This window comes from Lonchura striata, chromosome 16 (assembly GCF_046129695.1).
Source record: "Lonchura striata isolate bLonStr1 chromosome 16, bLonStr1.mat, whole genome shotgun sequence".
NCBI classification, from domain to species: Eukaryota; Metazoa; Chordata; class Aves; order Passeriformes; family Estrildidae; genus Lonchura; species Lonchura striata.
This window is the reverse complement of record NC_134618.1, coordinates 14,231,561-14,251,675: the sequence shown is the minus strand read 5'-3', so window position 1 is coordinate 14,251,675 and position 20,115 is coordinate 14,231,561. Positions and strand designations below refer to the sequence as shown.

General features: G+C 43.1%; 1 protein-coding gene across 1 annotated transcript in view; it reads right to left on the bottom strand.

Annotated features, from left to right (window-relative positions):
• The window catches only part of SDK1 (sidekick cell adhesion molecule 1), a 376,424-nt gene that overhangs the window by 57,230 nt on the left and 299,079 nt on the right, over window positions 1-20,115 (bottom strand). The window contains exons 25-29 of the mRNA XM_021549399.3: window positions 19,565-19,802; window positions 13,667-13,782; window positions 13,212-13,401; window positions 11,243-11,341; window positions 2,658-2,852 (exon numbers count right to left, since the gene is read on the bottom strand). Of these exons, the coding sequence (XP_021405074.1) occupies window positions 2,658-2,852; window positions 11,243-11,341; window positions 13,212-13,401; window positions 13,667-13,782; window positions 19,565-19,802 (838 nt within the window). The remainder of the gene's footprint in view (window positions 1-2,657; window positions 2,853-11,242; window positions 11,342-13,211; window positions 13,402-13,666; window positions 13,783-19,564; window positions 19,803-20,115) is intronic.

Here is a 20,115-nt window from a genome sequence, read left to right as displayed (position 1 = left end):
ATGCAGGGATTTTATACATTCTGCTGAGAAGCTCTGCACTTTTGGGCAGGTCAGATCTTGCAGTCAGTCTCCCATGATTTCGTTTCCTTCTGCTGCTAATGGGAGATCTTAAATCTCCCATGTTGCAGGATATACTCCCTGACTGTTTGTACAAACCCATTAGTATAAAGAGTTTATTTATGGGAGTTTAGCCACAAGCAAATGCTAAGGTAAGACTTTCAGTACAGGCTTGACTCTACCAGGCCACATGACTCTATAGACTACTTTTAATTTCTTGCTACATTTCAGTTTTTTTACTCAGTTCTGCCCCGATCCCCAGTGTTGACTATTCTGAACTATAGATTCAAAGCACTGCAGTAGAGGCTCTGGAGAATAAAGCCATACTATAACTTGGGATCTATAAATCACAGGCATCGCTGCAAAATGTAAAGATTTATACTGGGATTAACCAAGGAATTTACAAGGGCAAGAGTGACTAATTTTGTTAATTTTCAAGAGAATTTTTGTCTCTGTCTACCTTAGTATCAAGGACTGTGAGGATATTAAATACATCCTTATTAACAGGAATTAGATATCTTTTAATTCTAGAATATTTATTGTCATGTATACACATTTCAGGTTAATTTCTTATCAGCAAAATAGCTGCACTGGATAAATTTCTTTGTCATCCCCTTTTATAATTCTTGATGATGTGAGAAAACACGTTGTTGTCCTTATACTTTATATGGGATCAGTAAACTTGTGGTTCCAAAGCACATAGAGAGAGACCCAGAAGAGTTGTCCATCAAAAAGCAAAAGGGATCATGTTACACTGTGATTTGGGTACTCAAGATAACCCTAAAACATTGATAGCAACAAGGGGTCACTGTTCCCACAGTGAGCTGGGAGTTCTGCCTTGAGCTGCTGTGCATCCTTGTGCACAGGCTGGGAAATCTCAGCACATTTTATTGAGCAGGAAAGGCTCTGAGATTTGAGAATTCACATTATTTTGGCATGGTGGATTTTTCTTTTGGAAGCCTCTACATGTCAGGCTTTGAACCTGCCCTTTGACAGCAATCAGACGGGGTGGGAGAAACCTTGAGCTGATAAGTCTCTTTGATGGACAGTACCTTTAGCAGAGGCACTTCCAATTTCCTAGTACATCTCCAGAGGTTCTTTCCCTGAGGACTGCACTGTTATGCACTGGGAAGGCTGCACATGACCTGCAGAGCTTTGCCAGAGGGAATTTTAAACCCAACCAAACAGGCCAGGAGTAGTTGAAATGCACCTCACAGGCTCTTGCTGTTGGTAGCTGAACATCAACTTCTTCTCTTAGAAGTGTTAAAAGAAAAAATAATGAGGAAGACATTGTTGGCAAATACAATGGGAGATCCTTACCTTTACAATAAATGATGTGCAAGGTGTAGAAAGGACTTTAAACAAATGATTGCTTATCAGGAACATTTTAGGAATTAAAAGCAAATGTCATTGGTTGCACAATAGTGCACCAAGAGCAGGCCCACAAGCACATGCAGAAATTCTAACAACAGTTGAATGATGTCTGTGGAGGTCTGGTCTGGTGATCTGCTGCAGTGTGCTCTTCTCTGAACTGTGACTTTTATAAGGCATGGAAGTTGTATGGTTCTAGTTTTTGAGGGAGAATTTTACTTTTAAAATATCAATATCCAGACACAGCACAAAACCCAGTGGTGCTGGTGGTTACCCTGGCTTGTTTTGATTTTTCCAAATCAAAGAGACCAAATACATTCTTTGCAGTGGAACATGGCCTACATGCAAAAAAAAAATGCAGGGAAATGGCCAGGGAAGAACCCACACTCTTGTTCTCCACCAATATTCGGCAATATATTCTCTTTTAGCTCTGAATAAAAAAAAAATTAAAAATCTTCATGCACAAGTAGAAAATGCAAATTTTTTAACTGAAGCTCTACAGACCAGTTCTAAAACTGGAGGAATGAGCAGTTCCTTGAGCCAAAGCATTAAAAACAAGCAGTGATGCAGAGCAGATCCTGTAATACCTTACACGTCTTTCACATTTTGGTACATTTGGTATCAAAGCATCTGGTTTCATTTACAAACACATATAAATTCCACCTTCTAGATTACCCTCAACAGAACTTGTCTGGAGAGTCAGGGTGCCAACAACCATTTCATGGCTAATGCAAGAAGCAGAAAAACTCTGGGCAATTCAGATGCAAAGGCTCTGCTGGAGCGTGTGGCAGCGAAAGGCCAGAGTAATTACAAACACATTAGGTCAGGGCTGAGGCACATGTGGAGAAATTCTGCAACACCACTGCCTCTCATTTTGTGTTCCCTAATCAATATAATTCATCCATCACTTACTTTCTTAAGATTGCAATCTTTCTAGAAAACGAGCGAGCTAAAAAAAAAACCCAAAAAAAACTGACTGCAAAAGGAGGCTGCACATGGCCAATATAACAGCTGATGGAAAAATCAATTCCAACAGCCCGGCAGGTTAGAAGAACTGTGTCTCATAAAAGTCTGCCTTGCTTTCTCAAATCATGATGCTGCCATGGATTGGGGCAGGTTTATGGGGTGAGAAGGAGGAGGAGTAGCCTGCTATTAAAATCCCCTGAAGTGCAGTGCAGGCTCCAGGGCAGGCACAGAAATTCCCTGAACCCACGGCTTGCAAGCATTACCTCGTTTCTCAGTGGTGATCACCGTGGCTTCCAGAGGCTCCCCCCAGCCCTGCCTGGTCTTGGCAGATGTCCTGAAGATGTAGGCTGACTCTGGGCTCAGGTCTGTAGCCGTGAACTGCCGGACTGTGGAGCCAACCTCCACCGTGGTGAACTTGTTGGGGCTGCTGCTGGCCAGGCGGTAGGCGACCTGGTACCCTGCAAGCAGAGAGGGGAAAAGGCTCAGCTGGCTTCTCTAGCAGGGACAAAAGAGCACCAGCACTATTAGTTTATCCTAATTACATGCTTATCTGAAGTCGGGAGAAAAGTAATTTGCTGCCTTTGGTGTTATAAAGCTCTGCTTTTTGGCAGATGCCACACACACCTTACAAAGGAAATCGCTCACACATGAGGCTCTGCTGGGTACAACTGCCATGAAACTGAGTTCACTTTCTATTCCTTAGGCCAACAAGATGCAAAAAAGGTGCATTCTGGCACCTTTTCAGAAAGCAAAGGAACAGAGTTGGTGCAATGTGTCACCTGACTGAGGTGGTTCAAGGCAATGCTCCAGTTCCAGCTTTCCAACCCACGCTCACAGGTTGCTCTGCCCTCTCTCTGTTTCAGCACTGGCTCAAATTCAAGGTTCTTCAGCTGCAGCTCCAGCAGCTGGATTGCCCAAACCATGCAGCCTTCACACCGCTCCAGTCAAAGCTTGCTCCTCCTTTCTGCAAGTGCTTTTCCCTCTGCAGTGAGTGCCAGAACTGCCAGCAAAGCCACCCTTCTGTCACTCAGCATCGCTGCCCTTGCCCAGAGCCAGGGAAGGAGCCTGCAAGCTCTGTGGTCCTGCTTCATGCAGGCAGGTCTCAATAATCAATTTTGCTGATGCCTGTAAGTGATAACCCCCCTTCCACCCTGCCTGACAATCAGGAGCTCACAGTTTAGCCTGGGTTATTAATGATTCCACTGTGCAAGGAGGGCTTCCAGGCTTCTTACGCACCACTAGCGACAACTGTCCCCCAAAGAGGGTCTGCCAAATGTTCAAACCTATTCTGTAAACCCAGCAATTCAATCAGGCTCTCACTTCTGGAGCTCAATGGTAACTTCCAGTCCAGCAGCTGACTTCCAAAATCAATTAATAGCAGAACTGATGTGGGGTTTTATTGCCTGAGCTGAATGTATTATTAAATGCTCCATGGACTTACACAGGGCAGAGCACAGCCAACAAATCCAAATCAAACCAGCTGAAAACAAAACAGTCACGACACAGTTCTGCCAACCCTCTGCTCACCCTCCAAATGACAAAAGAGGTCTGCAGCACCTGAGCCATCTCTTTCTCATGGAATTAATATCCCAGCTAGAGTTCGAACTCCCACCATATCTTGGCTGTAACAAGACCAAGGGGAGCCAAACCTGGCATGGTTCATTTGGGAAGGTCAGTGCATGAAATCTGAGGGGCTGATCTTACCTATGGCTATTAGAGAAAACCCAACGACATTTATTTCCCACTGTGAATATGCCACAATTGCCACATTGCCACTCACTGAAAAGGCCTGGAGTTCCTGCAGTCCCTGGAATCGATGCCACTCGCGTGTAGTGCACTCTGCCACAAACAGTGGAATTTAATTGGGATACAGATGGTATTAATTTTGTTGTGCTGACTCTCACAGTGCCACTGATGATGCACCAGGGTTTCCTTGTCCTTTCTTCCCTGGCAGCTGCTCGTGGACATGGGGCAGCAGTCATGGCTGCTTCATGTGGAACAATTTTGCACTGACACCTCGAGGAGTGACCTGGCTTTTCCAAGCACCTGTGGCTTCAGCCCCAGCTCCCCCAGGCTGTGGCTGGCTTAATCCTACAGGAACATTTCCACTGCTGGGTGGACAGCTTTAGATTCCTCTAAAGGCTGGCAATAATGTCCTATGAGAAGTGCCTGAGGATTTTGGGCTTGTCTAGTCTGGAGGCTGAGGGGTGACCTCACAGCTCCCTAAGGAGGGGGTGTGGAGAGGGAGGTGCTGAAACACTGGTGCAGAGAGGTGGTGGCTGCCTAATCCTTGAAAATATTCAAGTCAGGTTGGACATGGCTTGGAACAACCTTTATTAGCTGAGAATGCCCCTGCCCATGGCAGGGGGGTTGGACCAGATGGCTTTCAAAGACTGCTGCTAACCCAAACTATCCAGGGCTATGATCTCCCTGGGACTGATAGGACACGTGGGAATGGTTCAAAACTGCTTCAGCCAAGGTTCAGACTGAACATAAGGAAGAATTTATTTATGGGGGGGTGGTCAAACCCTGGAACTGCCTTCCTGGAGAATTGGGCAATGCCCCAAGCTTGTCTGTGTTTAAAAGCTATTTGGATGAAGCCCTTAATAATGCTGTAACTTGGTGAGCACTGAACTGGTCAGGCAGCTGGACTAAATTATTGTTATAGGTGCCTTCCAGCTGGAATAGTCTGGTCTGTTCTATTCGAATCAATCAAAAAGTATCCTGATTTTTCAGTGCTCCTGAGTATGCTTAGATCCCAGCAAAGTCTTGGGGTCTTACACTTTCAACATTTCATTCTTTCGCCTACAAATTATCTCCTTTTATCCATGGGACTAGTTCTTCCATTACTGGTCCAATATATTTCAGTGAAGTATTTCTGTATCTTTAATGCTGCAATATTTGGATCTTTTTAAAAAGTCCACAGAAAGACAGAGAGCAATGGGGAGGAGAAACTGATATATGTGATCTTTTTTGTTTATACTGATGTGAAGAATGTGGGAGTGAAAACCCCAGTGCAGGATCTTAACAAGGAGGAAAAACAGTCAAACAAAGCACTGGGGAAATTTTTACAGAAGCAAAAGAGATGAAGGAAAAAGCAACTAAGATGGCTAAAGAAGCTTGATAAAGGGATATAAGACTTAAAGAATAAGACCTGGAGGGAAACAGAGAACAGTAAAAGAACAGAAAAGTTGATTTATCTAGTTATTAAAAGATAAGTATGATATCTGGGACATATCCTTGTCAAGTAATTTCCTCTCTTTTCTAAACCTTTGTAAAATATGAAGTATAGTTAAAATGTAAGGGTGGAAAGAAAGATAACTATTTACTGCTAAATGGTGGCACTCATGCTGGGAAGCAATTACAAACACACCCAGATTAGGCAAAGGAACACATACATACCTAGGCCATTACAATATCTTACATAAGAGTGAGTCTGTGGCTAGTGAAATAATTAATTTAGCTGTGAGAAAGAGGAAATCACTTGTCACAGACTGTCTCTGTGACAGGCTCTGCAAACTCCCTTTCCTTGCATCCCTGTGAAAGACAGTAGCAGCTCTCACTGTCCCCTCCAACATCTGCTGTGTTGGCTCAAAGTCTGTGGAAATATCTCTTTTCCTGAGTTTACACAACCACAGCTACTACCTTAACAGATTTCTTAAGAAACTCAACACTTCCATAGGTCTGGTTCCACCTGAACTCAGCTCACTTTTATTGCTACCTGCAACCCACCCGAGAGACACCCAGCACTTTATTCTGACCCCCTGTATCTCCTGTTAGACAGTTTGGGACAATGAGGATCCAGACTGGCATAAAAAGCATTACTTTTATTTTTTTCTGAGTGGCACAGAAGACTCAGTACTTAAACTACAACTTGGATAATAACTAGGGCTAATGCAAGATCAAAAAGATAAAATTATTAAGTTGATGAATTTCAGCAACCAGGGATAGGAGAAGAAAGGAAATGTTAAGTGAAATCAAACGAGGCAAATCAATAGAGGTAAATGGAAAGTGTTCAAAGAGAAATTAATGTATGCTCGAGGGCTATAACAGGCAATTGCTGCAGTGGAGGAATGAGCAGCTTCCTTTCCTTGCTAGATTATGACAATAAGATGTTGCAGATATATTAGGGAAAAAAATTAAAAATCAAGGGTTTTGAATGAAAGTATAACCTTTAAAAGGTGATTGGAGCAAATTTTTTGGGGAAAGGAATATATTACAGAATGTGAAATATCTGGATGGTCAATAAGAATTCATATTATTTTCTTAACTTTTTTGCCATGTGGTATTAGATCCCAAATAACTTTTACTATTGGGAGTGTTGCCACTCACCAGGTCAAAACAGCATTAAAAACCCTCCCGATAGATCAAGTCTTCAGGAGCTTATTTATTCATTGAAACTTATTTTTCATTTCAGCATATTTTTGAGTTTTTTTGTTTTGTTTTGTTTTTTTGCACAAGTGCAGGCAGTTCCATGAGCTGCACACTTGCCCAACTCAATAAATGGCAGCTGCCTGTTAAACGTGAGGTCACCGCAATGCAGCCGCTGGATTCCCCGAAGCAAACAGGCAGCAGGAGGGTGACAACACCCCATGAATAGCAAACAGCTTTCAAGCTCATCACCATACAAAGCCCTTCAAGAAGTGACAGCACCCGTTGGTGCAGGCCATGGTGCAGCAGAGATACAAACAATTATTAATTTGTCACGGAACTCGGGGAGAGCTGAGCGATACCACGAGGTTACGCTCGGCGCGGTGGAGCAGCAATCCAGTTTGTTGATTTTCCTGCTTATCTGTTTTAGGGCCAGCGGGTGTGCAAATGCAGCCTGGGATCAAAATAGGAATTTGCAAACATGGATTACATCCAATTTTGGTTCTAATTCTCGGCGGAGTTCTTAGACTTTTTTTTTTTTTTTTGCAATAAGCTCCAGGTAAATGCTAAATACGAGGATACCGTGAGGAATACTAACCATGGCTTGGGAGGATGTGGGCTAAGCTCTTGTTTTCAGGGGGAGCTCATAGCTTGAAGTGCACAAATGCACATTAATGCCTCATTTATCTTTAATAGTATTTGAGGGAACTATGTGGGTGCTGGCTGAACTGAGTGCAGAGAGGAAGACAGAGTGAAGTCTCAGATGGTTGGAGTAACATTCCCAGAAGGAAAAAGGGAAATATCTCACAGTCTTGCATGGTAAAATATTTAAACAAACAAACAAGTGGTTTTCCCTCTTGGTGCCTGCCAGTATTTCATCCTGCTAATCTCTCTCTGAAATGCTAGAACATGTTTTTATATAGATTACAAAAATGTTAGCTGCAAAGGTGCATGTATGCTCAGAGGACAAGGCAGCCAGAGCAGGAACATTAGTTCAAAGGCTCTGAATATAAGTCGCTCTTGCAAAGCAAGTGGTTTTCCTTTTGAGCCCCAGGACTGAATAGAAGGGCAGCGCACAAAATTATGTTCACTTATTTTTCCCAATGACTCCACTTTGGTGCACTTGACTAGAGGGTTGGAGTGGTGTTTTGGAGGTTCATTATAGTAATGAGATGTAAAAAGTGTGCAGGGAAAAAAATAAAAACCCAAAGCTCCCCAAATTTGCAACCTTTCCTTAGAACCCTACACATAGTTTTTTATCTGTTTTTGAAGCATGGTTCACTTCTTAGGAAACATCACAGAAGTACCCAGCATGAGCAATTTTCCCTTTTTCTCTCTTTGGCAGCTAACTACTTCCTCCAGGAACCTCAGTATTTCTACCATTGAGAAAATAAAAGTGAGAACTGTTGAATAAAGACAATGAACTTCAAAGAGGTGGATGGGGGGACTGGCAAGTAACATCTCCCTGGGAAGGAATTCTAATGGAAAAAGGAATCCAGGTGAGTTGGCCATTTTAAGACACACACACACACAAAAAAAAAAAGGTACAACTATCCCAACGCAGACAAAAGATGTTAAGAGGCCAATATGTTTGCATTCAGGGATCACTAATGACCTGAAAATCAAAAGTGAATTGAACAAAAAGTTGAAACAGGACACAGGTCTAAGGGAGTGTATAAATAGACAGCACAGGCATGTAGGGACAAAATCAGAACGGCCAAAGAGCAATGGGAGTTATCACCTGAAGGGCAGCAAAGGCAATGAGAAAGATTTCATAAATACATTAAAAGTCAGAGGGAGAGGAGGAGAACAGGCCAGCCAGCAGGAAGGAAAAACGAGCACAAGACAGGTGAGGCAGAGAGGGAAGGAAGGCTGGTACCTGCATGGCTGCATTTTTACACACAACAAGAAGTGGGTGCTGACAGGATCCTCCACACAAATTAAAAGTGACAACAATGTAAGTAGGGATGCAGGCTGGAATGGAGAACAGGTTAACGAATATTTAGTTAAGCTGGATGTAATCAAGTCAGAAAGGCCTGATGAAATTTTCCCTGCAGAGATGGAGCCATCTCTGAATAATTAGCCATTCTCTTCTAGGACTTGTGCACGACAGGTGACATCCCAGAACATTACAAAAGGGCAAACAGAGTACACCATCTTTTAAAAGGAGGCAAGACTGACTAAAGGAATTATGGACAAATCAAACTAAAGTTCAATACACAGAAAGAGCCTGGAAAAAAATATGAGTCAATATACAAGCATCCATGAGGATAATAATGTGCCAGGGAACAGCCAATATCTCTTTGATTGGAGCAAATAATAAATATCAAATAATCTGTTTTCCATTTTGACAGTGTAATTGGCCAGGTGGGAAGAGTAGATATGATCCACATTGACTTTGAGTAAGGCTTTAATATGGTCGCACATAGTCCCACCAAAAGCAAACACAATAACAGAATTGAAGAAGAACACCACACATTTTGAAATGAACGCTTAAAAAAATAAAATGTTGTTATCAATGATTTGCTAACAACCTGGGAGGACATAGTAAGCTCTCATGAGACCTCATGAATGAGTCTGATCCTGTTTAATACTTTCATTAATGGCCTCGCAGATGGAATTGCCAATCTGCTTGCAAACTCCAAAAATGAAACCAAGCTGTGCACACTTTAGAGGACATGAGTGCCATTTAAAGAGATCTGGGTAATGAAGAGAGATGGTCTGGAATCAGTGAGATGAAATTCAATAAAGGCATCTGCAAATTATCACACTTAAAGAGAAAAAACTGAATGTTCTTGTGAAAGGAGGACTGGCTGACGTAGAAGTGCTCTGTAGGAAAAAGAAGGAATGAACAATGGGACACAAACTGACTTAGTTACACCATCAGAGTAGTCAAGGATTGTTGAAGTGTCCTGGGATGTCTTACTGGGCATGGGCTGTGAAAGACTTTGGAAACAACACTCTACATGCTAAACATGATAAAGATTCTTTAAGGGACAGCTTTTCTCTTTCCTTCCAACCCTGTTTTTTGTATGATTTTATCATCAACATAATGGCACTGAGCAAGAACCAGCTGCAGAGGGGATGCACTGCACAAAGTATTCTGCAAAGTCAAAATAAAGGAGAGTTCCTACACCACTGATCTTGCAGAAACTCCAGCAAATGAGGCTGACAAAGTGCAGCAACGTGAGAGGTTGGAACACAGTTGGGGGAGCAAATGTCTTTTGTGCTTTCTCCTCATTCCTATCAAATGATTTTTTTTCTTCTTAACCACATCCTGTGACTCAAATCTCAATCTCTGCTGAGAGCACGTTCTAGGACACACAGTTCCTTAAAAAAAGCAACAAATCAAATCCACAAGACAACCTGGAAGCCAAGCTTCCTTGAGCTGCAGAGAAACCCTGCGTGGATCCATCTCTGGCAGCTCACTGCTGCCAAGCTTCACACAGACTCCTCCTCGTGCTCAGAAAATCCTGCAGCACCTGCCTTTGGATGCTGTTTGATGATTTCCCAGTGTCTTCAGATGCCAGGATCACTTTGATAAACTACACACCTGAGCAAACACCTTTAGTTCTTGACTCAAGATTTAAGTGCAATGCAGGATGAGTTCTGTATTTAAAGCAATGCCACCTCTGCAGGAGCATTTGAAGCAGGCACCCTCCAGCCAGCAAGGAAGGCTTTAGGGAATATTGCTGGAAGCTAACATGTGAGCCTGAATGATGGCAGTGAAATTAGAAGCAGAAAGGCCTGGCAGACTGAGTACTAGATAAAAACAAAAGCTTTTGCTTCTGTTCTCAGAATTGAGACACAAATCTTTACTCACCAGCCAGAACTACTGTAAAATGTGTTCAGCAGCAGCACAAAACACTAAATTGCTTGGTAACTATGAGCTACGTTAATTTTAGAGGCAGGAATGGATTCTTACATTGTAAAAGTCTTCACATTTTTAGTGCAACAGTGGCTGGTGCACATATTGCAAAGACAACCCAAGAGTTATGAGAGCAGGAAGGTGAGAAGGTTTCCCACAAATTCCTGTCATGCCTTGCTGCCTCTCCTTCCCCTGATGGAAGGGCAAATAGGATTTAACTCCTCATGACCTGTCAGACATATTATCTCAAGGAAGCAATAAAATGGAAGCACACATGAAACTGAAACACTGGGCATGTCTGGCAAAGGTGGGGAAAATCCAGGTCTCCAGGCAGTTTTCCCAACAGTCAGCCAAACAGGTTACCAACCCAAATGCAGATGGGAGGAGAGATGACATCCAGACATGGGGGCTGGAATAACACTGAATTCTGGCTCAGGAAAAGCCACAGCACGGAGCCGTGCGGACTTGCCCCCTCAGCTGACAGCAGCACATTTTCTTTTCATCAGCCAGAGATTTGCTTATGTGCAAGGCCAAGGAAAACCCAACAGCTGTGGCTTGCTCTGATCTCCATCCCTCTGCTCCCAGCCCGGGGTTTGCTGCTCCTCTTACCCAGGATGATCCCGTTGGGCTCCTCCGGCGGCTGCCAGACGATGCGCACGGACGTCAGCCTCACCTCGGGGAACACCAGCCTCACGGGGGGCCCGGGGGCTGCAAGGCAACACAGAGGGCATGGCAGCAAGCACTGCACACCACAGGCATCACAGCTTTTCTGCCCACCCTACACAGAATGATGACCCAAGCTGTATCTCTCCAATAGTGCACGTGCATAATATAATTTATTCTGTATATAAATATACGTTCTGTCCATGGATAAAGGCCTCCAACGCCCTCAGACACCAAACACAGCACAGACCAGTGCACCCTACACTGTTTTTTTACTGCACCATGAGCTCTGTAGGATTTTTCTCACTGCAGCATCACCACCACTGGTGTAGCTGAGAACACACTACGAAGCAGGACACCAAGCTGCCTTTACAGAGAGTTATATAGCTTAATTCACTTCCTACCTGTTGGAATTCAACAATATCCCTTCCCTGTGTCATCAGCACCAGCTTTGAACTGCTTTCCGACTTTACATTTGCATTTTAAACACTGAGGTGTGAACAGGAGAACCTGAGGCAGGTGAGAGGCACATTAACACAAATGGCACTGACCAGCCCAGGTTCACAAGGTGAGGAGATGCTAATTCATACATTACCATCCATGAATTTTCCCCTTCAGCACAAATTCCACCTGCATTACTCCTGGTGATACTTTTAATTAAGTTGAGCCCAGAGGAGACACAACATATTTATGTCAGGGGTATGGAGATGGAAGAACAATTAGTTTCATTTGCCAACATGCACTTAAGGAGGGAACTGCTATAATGGGGTTATCCAAAACAAACAGTTTTAAGTATTTCTCATTACAGTCTGATATGTACATTTCATTGAGTGCTTTTCTCTCCCTGCAGAGTTCTGCTAACAGTAATTTTTCTTATTTTTCCTTTCAAAGAAAAGCCAGGTCCACACACAGGGAGTATGCTGAAGAAAAGGCTAAAAAAAATGTCAGGGAGTTCTTGCCCCTGTTCCTGACCCCACATGCTCCCACTCCTTCCTTCCCTGCACTGCACAGAAAATGATTTTTTAAGCCAGAAGTCTAAATGTGCTTTGAGCCCAACCAAATTACCTTAATGAATTTGCTTGTGTAAACCAATGTTTACTCCATTATTATTCTGAAAAGATTTTGATGAGAAAGAGAGAGACTTAAACGGAAGAAGCCTCTCACACTGATCTCAACCTATTTATTCCTGAAAAGGTAATGAAAGTAAAAGCAGTTTTAGCATCTGCAAAGCCCAAAGATATTTAAAGAATTGAACCAAATTTCTGTAGAATTTCATCAGCAAGAATGCTTCCACCACAGTAGTGTGCTCAGGGAGCACTTGCTTGGGTTCCTTAAGGACATCCAACTGCACTGGGAACCCCCTGGGAAGTGCAGGAGGCAGCTGCAAAAGGAAGCTGGTAGGATCATCTTCCAAGGTCAATACCTTTTTGTTTTCGGGTTAAAAAAAAAAAAAAAAAGGCGAGTGGATTACTGAAGTCGCAAATTCCATCTCTTTCGTTCAGTCCAGTCAGACACAGATTTGTTTATTGCTTTCAATTGCAGCAATTTTTTTTTTAGCATGATTGAACTTCAATAGGAATTTCTAATTGGGCTCTAAAATTGTCTTCAATAGAAATTATCTCCACCAAGCTACAAAGTTCAATGTTAGATGTTTTCTTCCTCTTCATTAGCTGCAGGGAAGGAGGAAATAGGGGACAGTGGTTTTCTGTGCTTTTGCCAGATCCTCAGCCCATGACCAATGGGATACTGCTGAGTTATATACCAGGTACAGCCAATGTCCTTTGGGTTCAAAGCTGAAAAAAAAAAATCCCCCCAAAATCCAAATATTTGTTGCCTACACTTGAACCACTAGAAGACATCTACATTAAAAGGTTGGAACAAATAAGATGGCTATTTTGGCAACCTTTAAACTCACCATCATCCTTGGTTCTCTCTGTCACTGCTGGGGAGCTGGGGACTCCATCCCCAATGCGGGTGAATGCCAGCACCTGGAGCTCGTAGAGGACGAATTTCCTCAGGCCTGAGAGCAGCACTGACTGGGTGTGGTTCCCCCTCACTGTTTGGCTCTTGGGCTCTGAGTCCAAATCCTTTGCTTTGTAAAGGATCTGCAGGATAAATGTGGATGAGACACAGAGGGAAAGAGATTGCTGCACGAGGACTGAAGAGAGGGAGATTCCTTCTTGTCACCCAGTATAAAATGAGATTACAGTCACCAATCATCCCTTTCAAAGCCAGCACACTTCCTGTATCTTCTCCAGCTGACTTTGGAACAATAAGAATACCCAGCAGGTGAATAATAAGTAACAAATACAAAAGCATGTCCCGGGATTACACTGAAAATCAAACGAGTATGAAAGTCCAGTCACATACCTTGTAGCCCAGGATGAGACCATTCTGCTCAGACTCAGGAACTGCTGCCCAGGTCAGCAGGATCTGGGTTGAGCTCACAGCTTCAGCAGAGACATTCTCAGGAGGAGCAGAGGGAACTGGAACCACACAGCATCACCAAAGAGCAGAAATAGGTCAGACACAGCAGATCATTTTTCTCCGTCTCCCTACATGCCCAGAAATCTTCCAGGATCCCACAGAAGAGTATTCAAACCCAAAAGAGCTGGAATATGTTTTAGAAAATCCCCTCTCTTCTTGTATTCATTCTACATCATCTTTATTTTTCAGCCTGTCTCACAATTTCTTGCCAGTTCATCTCAGAAATGACAATGTTTGTAAAGAGCTAAACATTTAATACTTATCAGTGTCTACAGACAGACAGTAAATATTGACAGCTATGAATAAATTTCAAATTCTATATATTTTCAGTAATTAGAACCAAGTTTAAATTCCTGGACTTCTCCAGAAGCCTATCCCCCAGTATTTCTTTACCACACCTTTTATTCCCTATGCCAAAACCTAGAACTCTCTCTGAATGTGAGTTTATCTTATAGCATGATCTGTTCTAACAAGAAGTTTTATGCCCCTGTGGCTTCCTATATTATCTGAAAGGAAATTGTAACATCTTGTCTAGAGCTAGCAATAATTCTGCCCCTGGATAGCACTCCCACTTCAGTAAGGAATTCTTTAACCTCTGCAGCCTTTTGATAATGTGATAGCACTCAACATTTGCAAGACATCAATTAGAGATGGATGCATTAACACCAGGAGTGTTTTCAGGGATTGATACGGTGTCAATGAGAGATGCCTATTTCATCTGTGTTGCAAAATTGGCTCTCGTGAAACTGCAAACATCATTAGCACTGATGGCACAGGAACACTGTAATTTTCTCTGACTCCAGAGAAGAGCAAACTTGCATTTTCCCATGCCATTAAAACCCGAAGTGCTGCAGAACCACACTACTGCAGCCTTTTGTAGGCAAGCTTAACAGCACGTCACGTTATGCAAGCAGGATGTGAGGCTATTTTTAAGAGTTCACATTTTATGCTGCCCTTTCGCATTTTTTCCCCACGGCATTTCCAGCATCTGAAGGGTACAATCTTTTCTAAAGCCTGATACACCTGTCAGACCTCCAGGGAACATTCACCAAGTTACAGTACACAAGCACTTAGGGACAGTACAGCTTGATTAGGGCCTGAATATATCACAAAAAGCAGCCCAAAGCTCTGCCAAAGGAAAGCTTTCCTGGCTGTCCAAGTGAAAGAACAGATCTGCTGTTTTGGAGGAGAGCTCCTGAAGCTCCTAGCAACATGAATGAGATAATGACACCAGAATTAATAAAAATGGAAAAAATACACCCCCAAAACATGGTACCCCCACCCCTGTGCACTCAAGGTTAACGGCAGAGATAGTAATTTCTGAAACAATTTCCCTGATACTAATTATTTGGGGCATAAGAAACAGAGGACCATCACATGACACAGCAGCAGACTGAAATCCAATTTTTCCCCCCTCCAACACTGAAGTGTCTTTTTTTTTTTTTTTTTTTAAATCTTCTCCCAGATTTATCCCCCACAAGGATATAATTATGTTAAAGGAAAATAGATTGCCAGGAGCCATGAATGTCTTTGGATAGCTGCCATAGATTTATCTGTAGATCTTCACAAAGAGCTACTCCCACATGAATCACTCCTGGAGAGAGACAGGGTGGAGGTGGGCCTCAAGAAACCAGGATGTGTGGAGGAAAGAAGCCCTTTCCAGCCACATTTATTTCTATTTTATCTGGTTTGAGGCCTTTCAAAAGAGAAAAAGTTACTTTATTTTACAAATATTAATTTTCCTCTCTGATCAGCAGCCAGGAACTCTCCTGAATTTACAGGAGGTAGAGGCTGTGCCCGGGCTGGCCCCGAGGGCATCCTGGCTTGGAGGTGAGGATGGTCACACTGCTGGTGGGGCACTGGAGAGCTGACAAAGGAGAGAAAAGGTTCATTAGCTCAGACCCCTCTCAATTCCCAGCGACAGAGCAGCTGAATGCCCCCTCTCACTGGAAAGTAATCTGAGTCCAATGCCTGAATGGTAAAAATCCTTGCGTTCATTGAGCAAGCTTTAAATCTTCAGTCCTCACCTCAGTGTCGAGAATTTGATTCTAATACGAGTTCAGGAACTGCAAGTGATTTTATGGATCTTATTGTTGCCAGCCTTTTATCAAGTAACAGACTTTGATCAACCCTTTAAGAATGAATTGAAAGGTAACCTTCATTTCTCTGACCCATCTCCTCTCTCAGGAAGCTGTAATTCGAAGAAATTATAGTTTGCTAAAACTAATTAGTGAGTGAGGCACATAATCCCTTCTTTCCTCTGCAAGCTCCCTTCTCTAATGCTGGTTTCCTAAAGCTGTTGCACTGAAGACTTTGTTATAAGCTCCAAAAAGCTGAGTTCTCATTAGTAACCTGCAAGAACAGCGCAGAAGGCAAGCAACAGTGTCCAAAAAAAATCCCAGAGCATGAACAAAATGAACCAGAAACACGGAAACTAAACGATGAGCTAATCCAGCAAAGTGCCAGCACGGAGCACTTCAGAAGATCAAACGTAGGAAATCACAGAGTTACTGGCACTTTGCACTGGAATGTCAATAAGAGCTCAGGTTTTTAAGGTTATCCACTTTGGCATCTAAAATCATGCATCTTCTTTCTACATCTGACACAGCCACATCTGATGTACAGCAAATGATGTCGTTTTATGCCTCTAACTGGGCCAAAAGGAGCTTTTAATAAGCTGGTCTATATTCTGGCTTTCTAGGAAAGCTAGAGAGTGAGATGCAGTGGTTCTCTGCATTTTTGCTGCTCATTTTAGCTGGACGTCCCTCATTCTTTTTGAAAGCAAAAATTAAAGTGGCACATTGTACATCTGATGTCTGCTAAGAAGGCCAAATTTCCAGCAAGGTTCACAGCAAAAGTAGCATAGCTGCAGCACACATCCACTTTGCCTATAAAATTAGGTACTGCAGGCCAAATCCTCAGCTTGTACAAACTGACAAATTCCCACAGTGACACTGGACCACATGTGAATTATCAAGAGATGCTCCATCACAGCACAGTAACTGCTCTGTGAAGGTCAGACTCCCAAGCTCCAGGAGATTGATCCTTGCCATGGATGTGTGACCATGCTCCTACAGTAGCTCATCCTGTAAGACAAGTGTACACATTCGTGTAGCTGAATATTAAGAGCACAAAATCCATTAAGGCACTGGGTTAGGTGTATCTGAGATGAATTTTTTTGAAAGCAACAGGGTCTGCATCTAAGAGGAAGCAGCCCTGCCAAGGTTGTTCTAATACATCAGATGCCTCTGCAATTTCTTGCTTTCTCTATATTGGACCTACTGTCGTTGTCAATTTATTGAGTGGAAACTGAGCTTGTTACCCTGAAGTTATTTTACACTGTAAAATTTAATGAGCTATTTAATTTCTAACATTACAAAAACATTTTGGATTGATAGAACCTGTCCTGTTTAAAAATCCTAATTCATCTCTCTCCGCCTTCAGCTGCTTGCAACCCTATCCCAGATTCTCATTTTAGAAATTCCCAATTGTTTTTCAAGCCAGTGTCACCCAAACCTACAGCATTATTTATTCCCTCATAGCTTCTTTGGTTTTGATTTGTTTTATATATTCAAGAGCTTCAGAAACCAGTGAGTACTTGTAATGACATGCCCCACTATTGTTGTTGGCATTTGTGCTCAGCTATCAGTGCTGTGATTGCACAAGCTAAAGCAAACAAATGCTCAAACAGAGCTTTATTTTCAATAAAGATTTTGGGCTCTGGTGGTTGCACTGCCATCAGATACCATAACCTGGTTTAGTGCCTGGGCTCTACTCCTTATCTCCTTGAATGGTGTAAAACATGGAACCAGGAGTTGTGCCAAGGAAGCACCACGAGATCCTGGCCAAGGCACCTCTGGCCAGTGGTGTGGCAAGTTTACAATCCTCAGCACCAGCAAACCAACTTCCCTAAGACTCTGTATCTAAAAAACTGAAAAAGAAATATTTTGAAGTTCTTGGAGAACATAAGCGATAAATAGAAATTTTCGTATAGTTCCAAAGACAGACCCAAAAGTGCTTTAGCCTTTCTCTCCGGCTTTAAATATCTTTTATTTGCATTTTAACCCCATTTGACTGTGCATACAGGTTAATTCCAGATTCCCTGAAGTGCTTTCATATAGTTTGCTGCTAAGCCAGCACATCTTGTATATTCTAAATCTAGGAAGATACAGCCAAAAGTCTGAGCCCCAACTTGCTCCGTGCAAGAAATCATGTCAGTATCAAAGCAAACACATGGAAAAAACCAAACGAGTCCTTACGGCCTAGATCACAGCCTTGTATTATTTTGATCCTGGGTTCTGTGTGCCTCCTACAATCAGTTTCAAGTCAACCTTCTCTTAATACTCCCAGAGAAAATGCCAGATCCACGCATAACCTCTGATCTTTAGATGCTGAGCAAGAGTGCTGCAATCCTAAGGTTTTATGAAATGACTTAATCTTAGTATTTACTACATTTCAAAAGAAGTGTTTGAAGAGCAGCGGAGAGGCGAAAGTGGAGGCTGTGATATCTTTTTATTACGACACAGAACTGCTTTGTCTGGGCTGTGCTATCTCTAACTCCAGCACAAGCCTTCTTTAAAATACCTCTGGCAACCGCTTTCCAATTATTCCTTCCCAAAGAGCAACACTTCAATGGAGGGGGATGACTTTGTTTAGCTTTCTCCTTGGCTAGTTCAAAGCAGAGTTATCTGAACCAGCAGACCAATCCCTGCTGTGCCTGGTCTCACTTCCCACCAAGGAACACTGTGTGGTACACAGGGCACAGACATGTACACATCAGGCATGCATGGGATTAAATCCCAAAACTCTTTAACGATGAAAAATTGCAAAAAACCCCCCAAAAAACAGGAAAAAAAATCAGCATTGAACCTTGCACAAAGACGTGCCACAAATATATTTATTATAAACATTTAAACTGCACATGTCACCCATTTTGTTGCTAACTTGCAACATAACTTTTCATTTCCCAGGTGCAAGTAGGGTAGGTCTGGAAATAAGTTTTGGGGAAGTCAACAGCTAGAGAGCAGCTTTTCAACATCTGCCTTCACTGTTCTCCTGAGCTAACAGTAATTTACTGTTGCCTGAGAGTGACAGCTTCCTTCTGATATTTGAAGTCTCTGTGCTTGCCTGGACAATTCAGCTCCACAATACAGCCCTGCTGTTCCAGATCTGTGAGCAGGTTATGTCTACACAGCCTTGCACACACAATTTTGGAAGGCAGGTTTGAAAACGTGCCATCAGAAGCCCAGAAAATTATTTTATTTCTCTCTGTGTAATCAGCTGTCTAATATGACTTGTGCCCTTTTAGAATTATTTGGTGCTTGAAATGAAATTTCAGGTAACCACAGCCGTGAGAGAATGTGCCTCAGGCTAGAAGCAGATGGGGGAAAGGGGAGGATTAGGGTAAGAGGAGTATTGGGGAGAAGAGGAGGCATGAGAGAGCATCTCAGTCACAAAAGTCTCTATACAAGCTTCTCTTTGTGCTGTCCACACTGGGGCAGAAATGGGGAGAGGTTGTTCTGTTTGCTTTAAGTAAAAAACCTGAAGGTTTGTGCATGAAAGCAAGGTAGGAATAAAAAAAAGAAAAAGAACCCTTCAAATGTCTGCATGTCTTTTTGCCTGCAGTGCATCCCAAGATAATTTTTTTAAAAATTTAATTTCAGATTTCACGGCTAAGCAAGCCAAAAAGAAAAACCCCACCCAACTTCAAAACACCAAACTTCAAAGTTGAAATCTGAAGGAAAGCGGTGAATGTCCCGTGTTTTCTGTGCTCGGACTCACCCGACTCGCGTGTCCGACCTCTGACGGCCTCGCTCCAGGGCCCTGCCCCGATGGCGTTGAAGGCCTGGACCTGCAGCTCGTACTCGGTCCACTCCTGCAGCTCCTCCAGCGTGCACTCCCGCGCCAGGCGGTCGGCGAGCACCTTCAGCAGGGCTGGGCCCGGCAGGTCCGCGCGCCACGCCCGGATCCTGTACCCCACCGACTCGGGGTGCCCGTTGTACTGCGTGTCAGGCAGCGGCTGGCGGGCGACAGCAAGACACAACGTTCCCATCGGGACACGGCCGCCGGAGCCCGCGTACAGGCCGCAGCAAGGCAACAACGATCCAGAGGATGATTGTACGGTTTACGCTCTGCGATTTCTACCTTCGGAATTTTTCTTTTGGTTTTTTTACCGTAATTTTGAGCCAAGGAGGTTCGCTCACGAAACCAAGCCCTTTGCTGTGGGTGTATTCATATCAACAGAGATGATATGAATACGGTGTATTTCAGAGCTTTGTGATTAATTATGGAAATGAATGATAAATTGCTGAAGCATGTGACAAATTCATTTA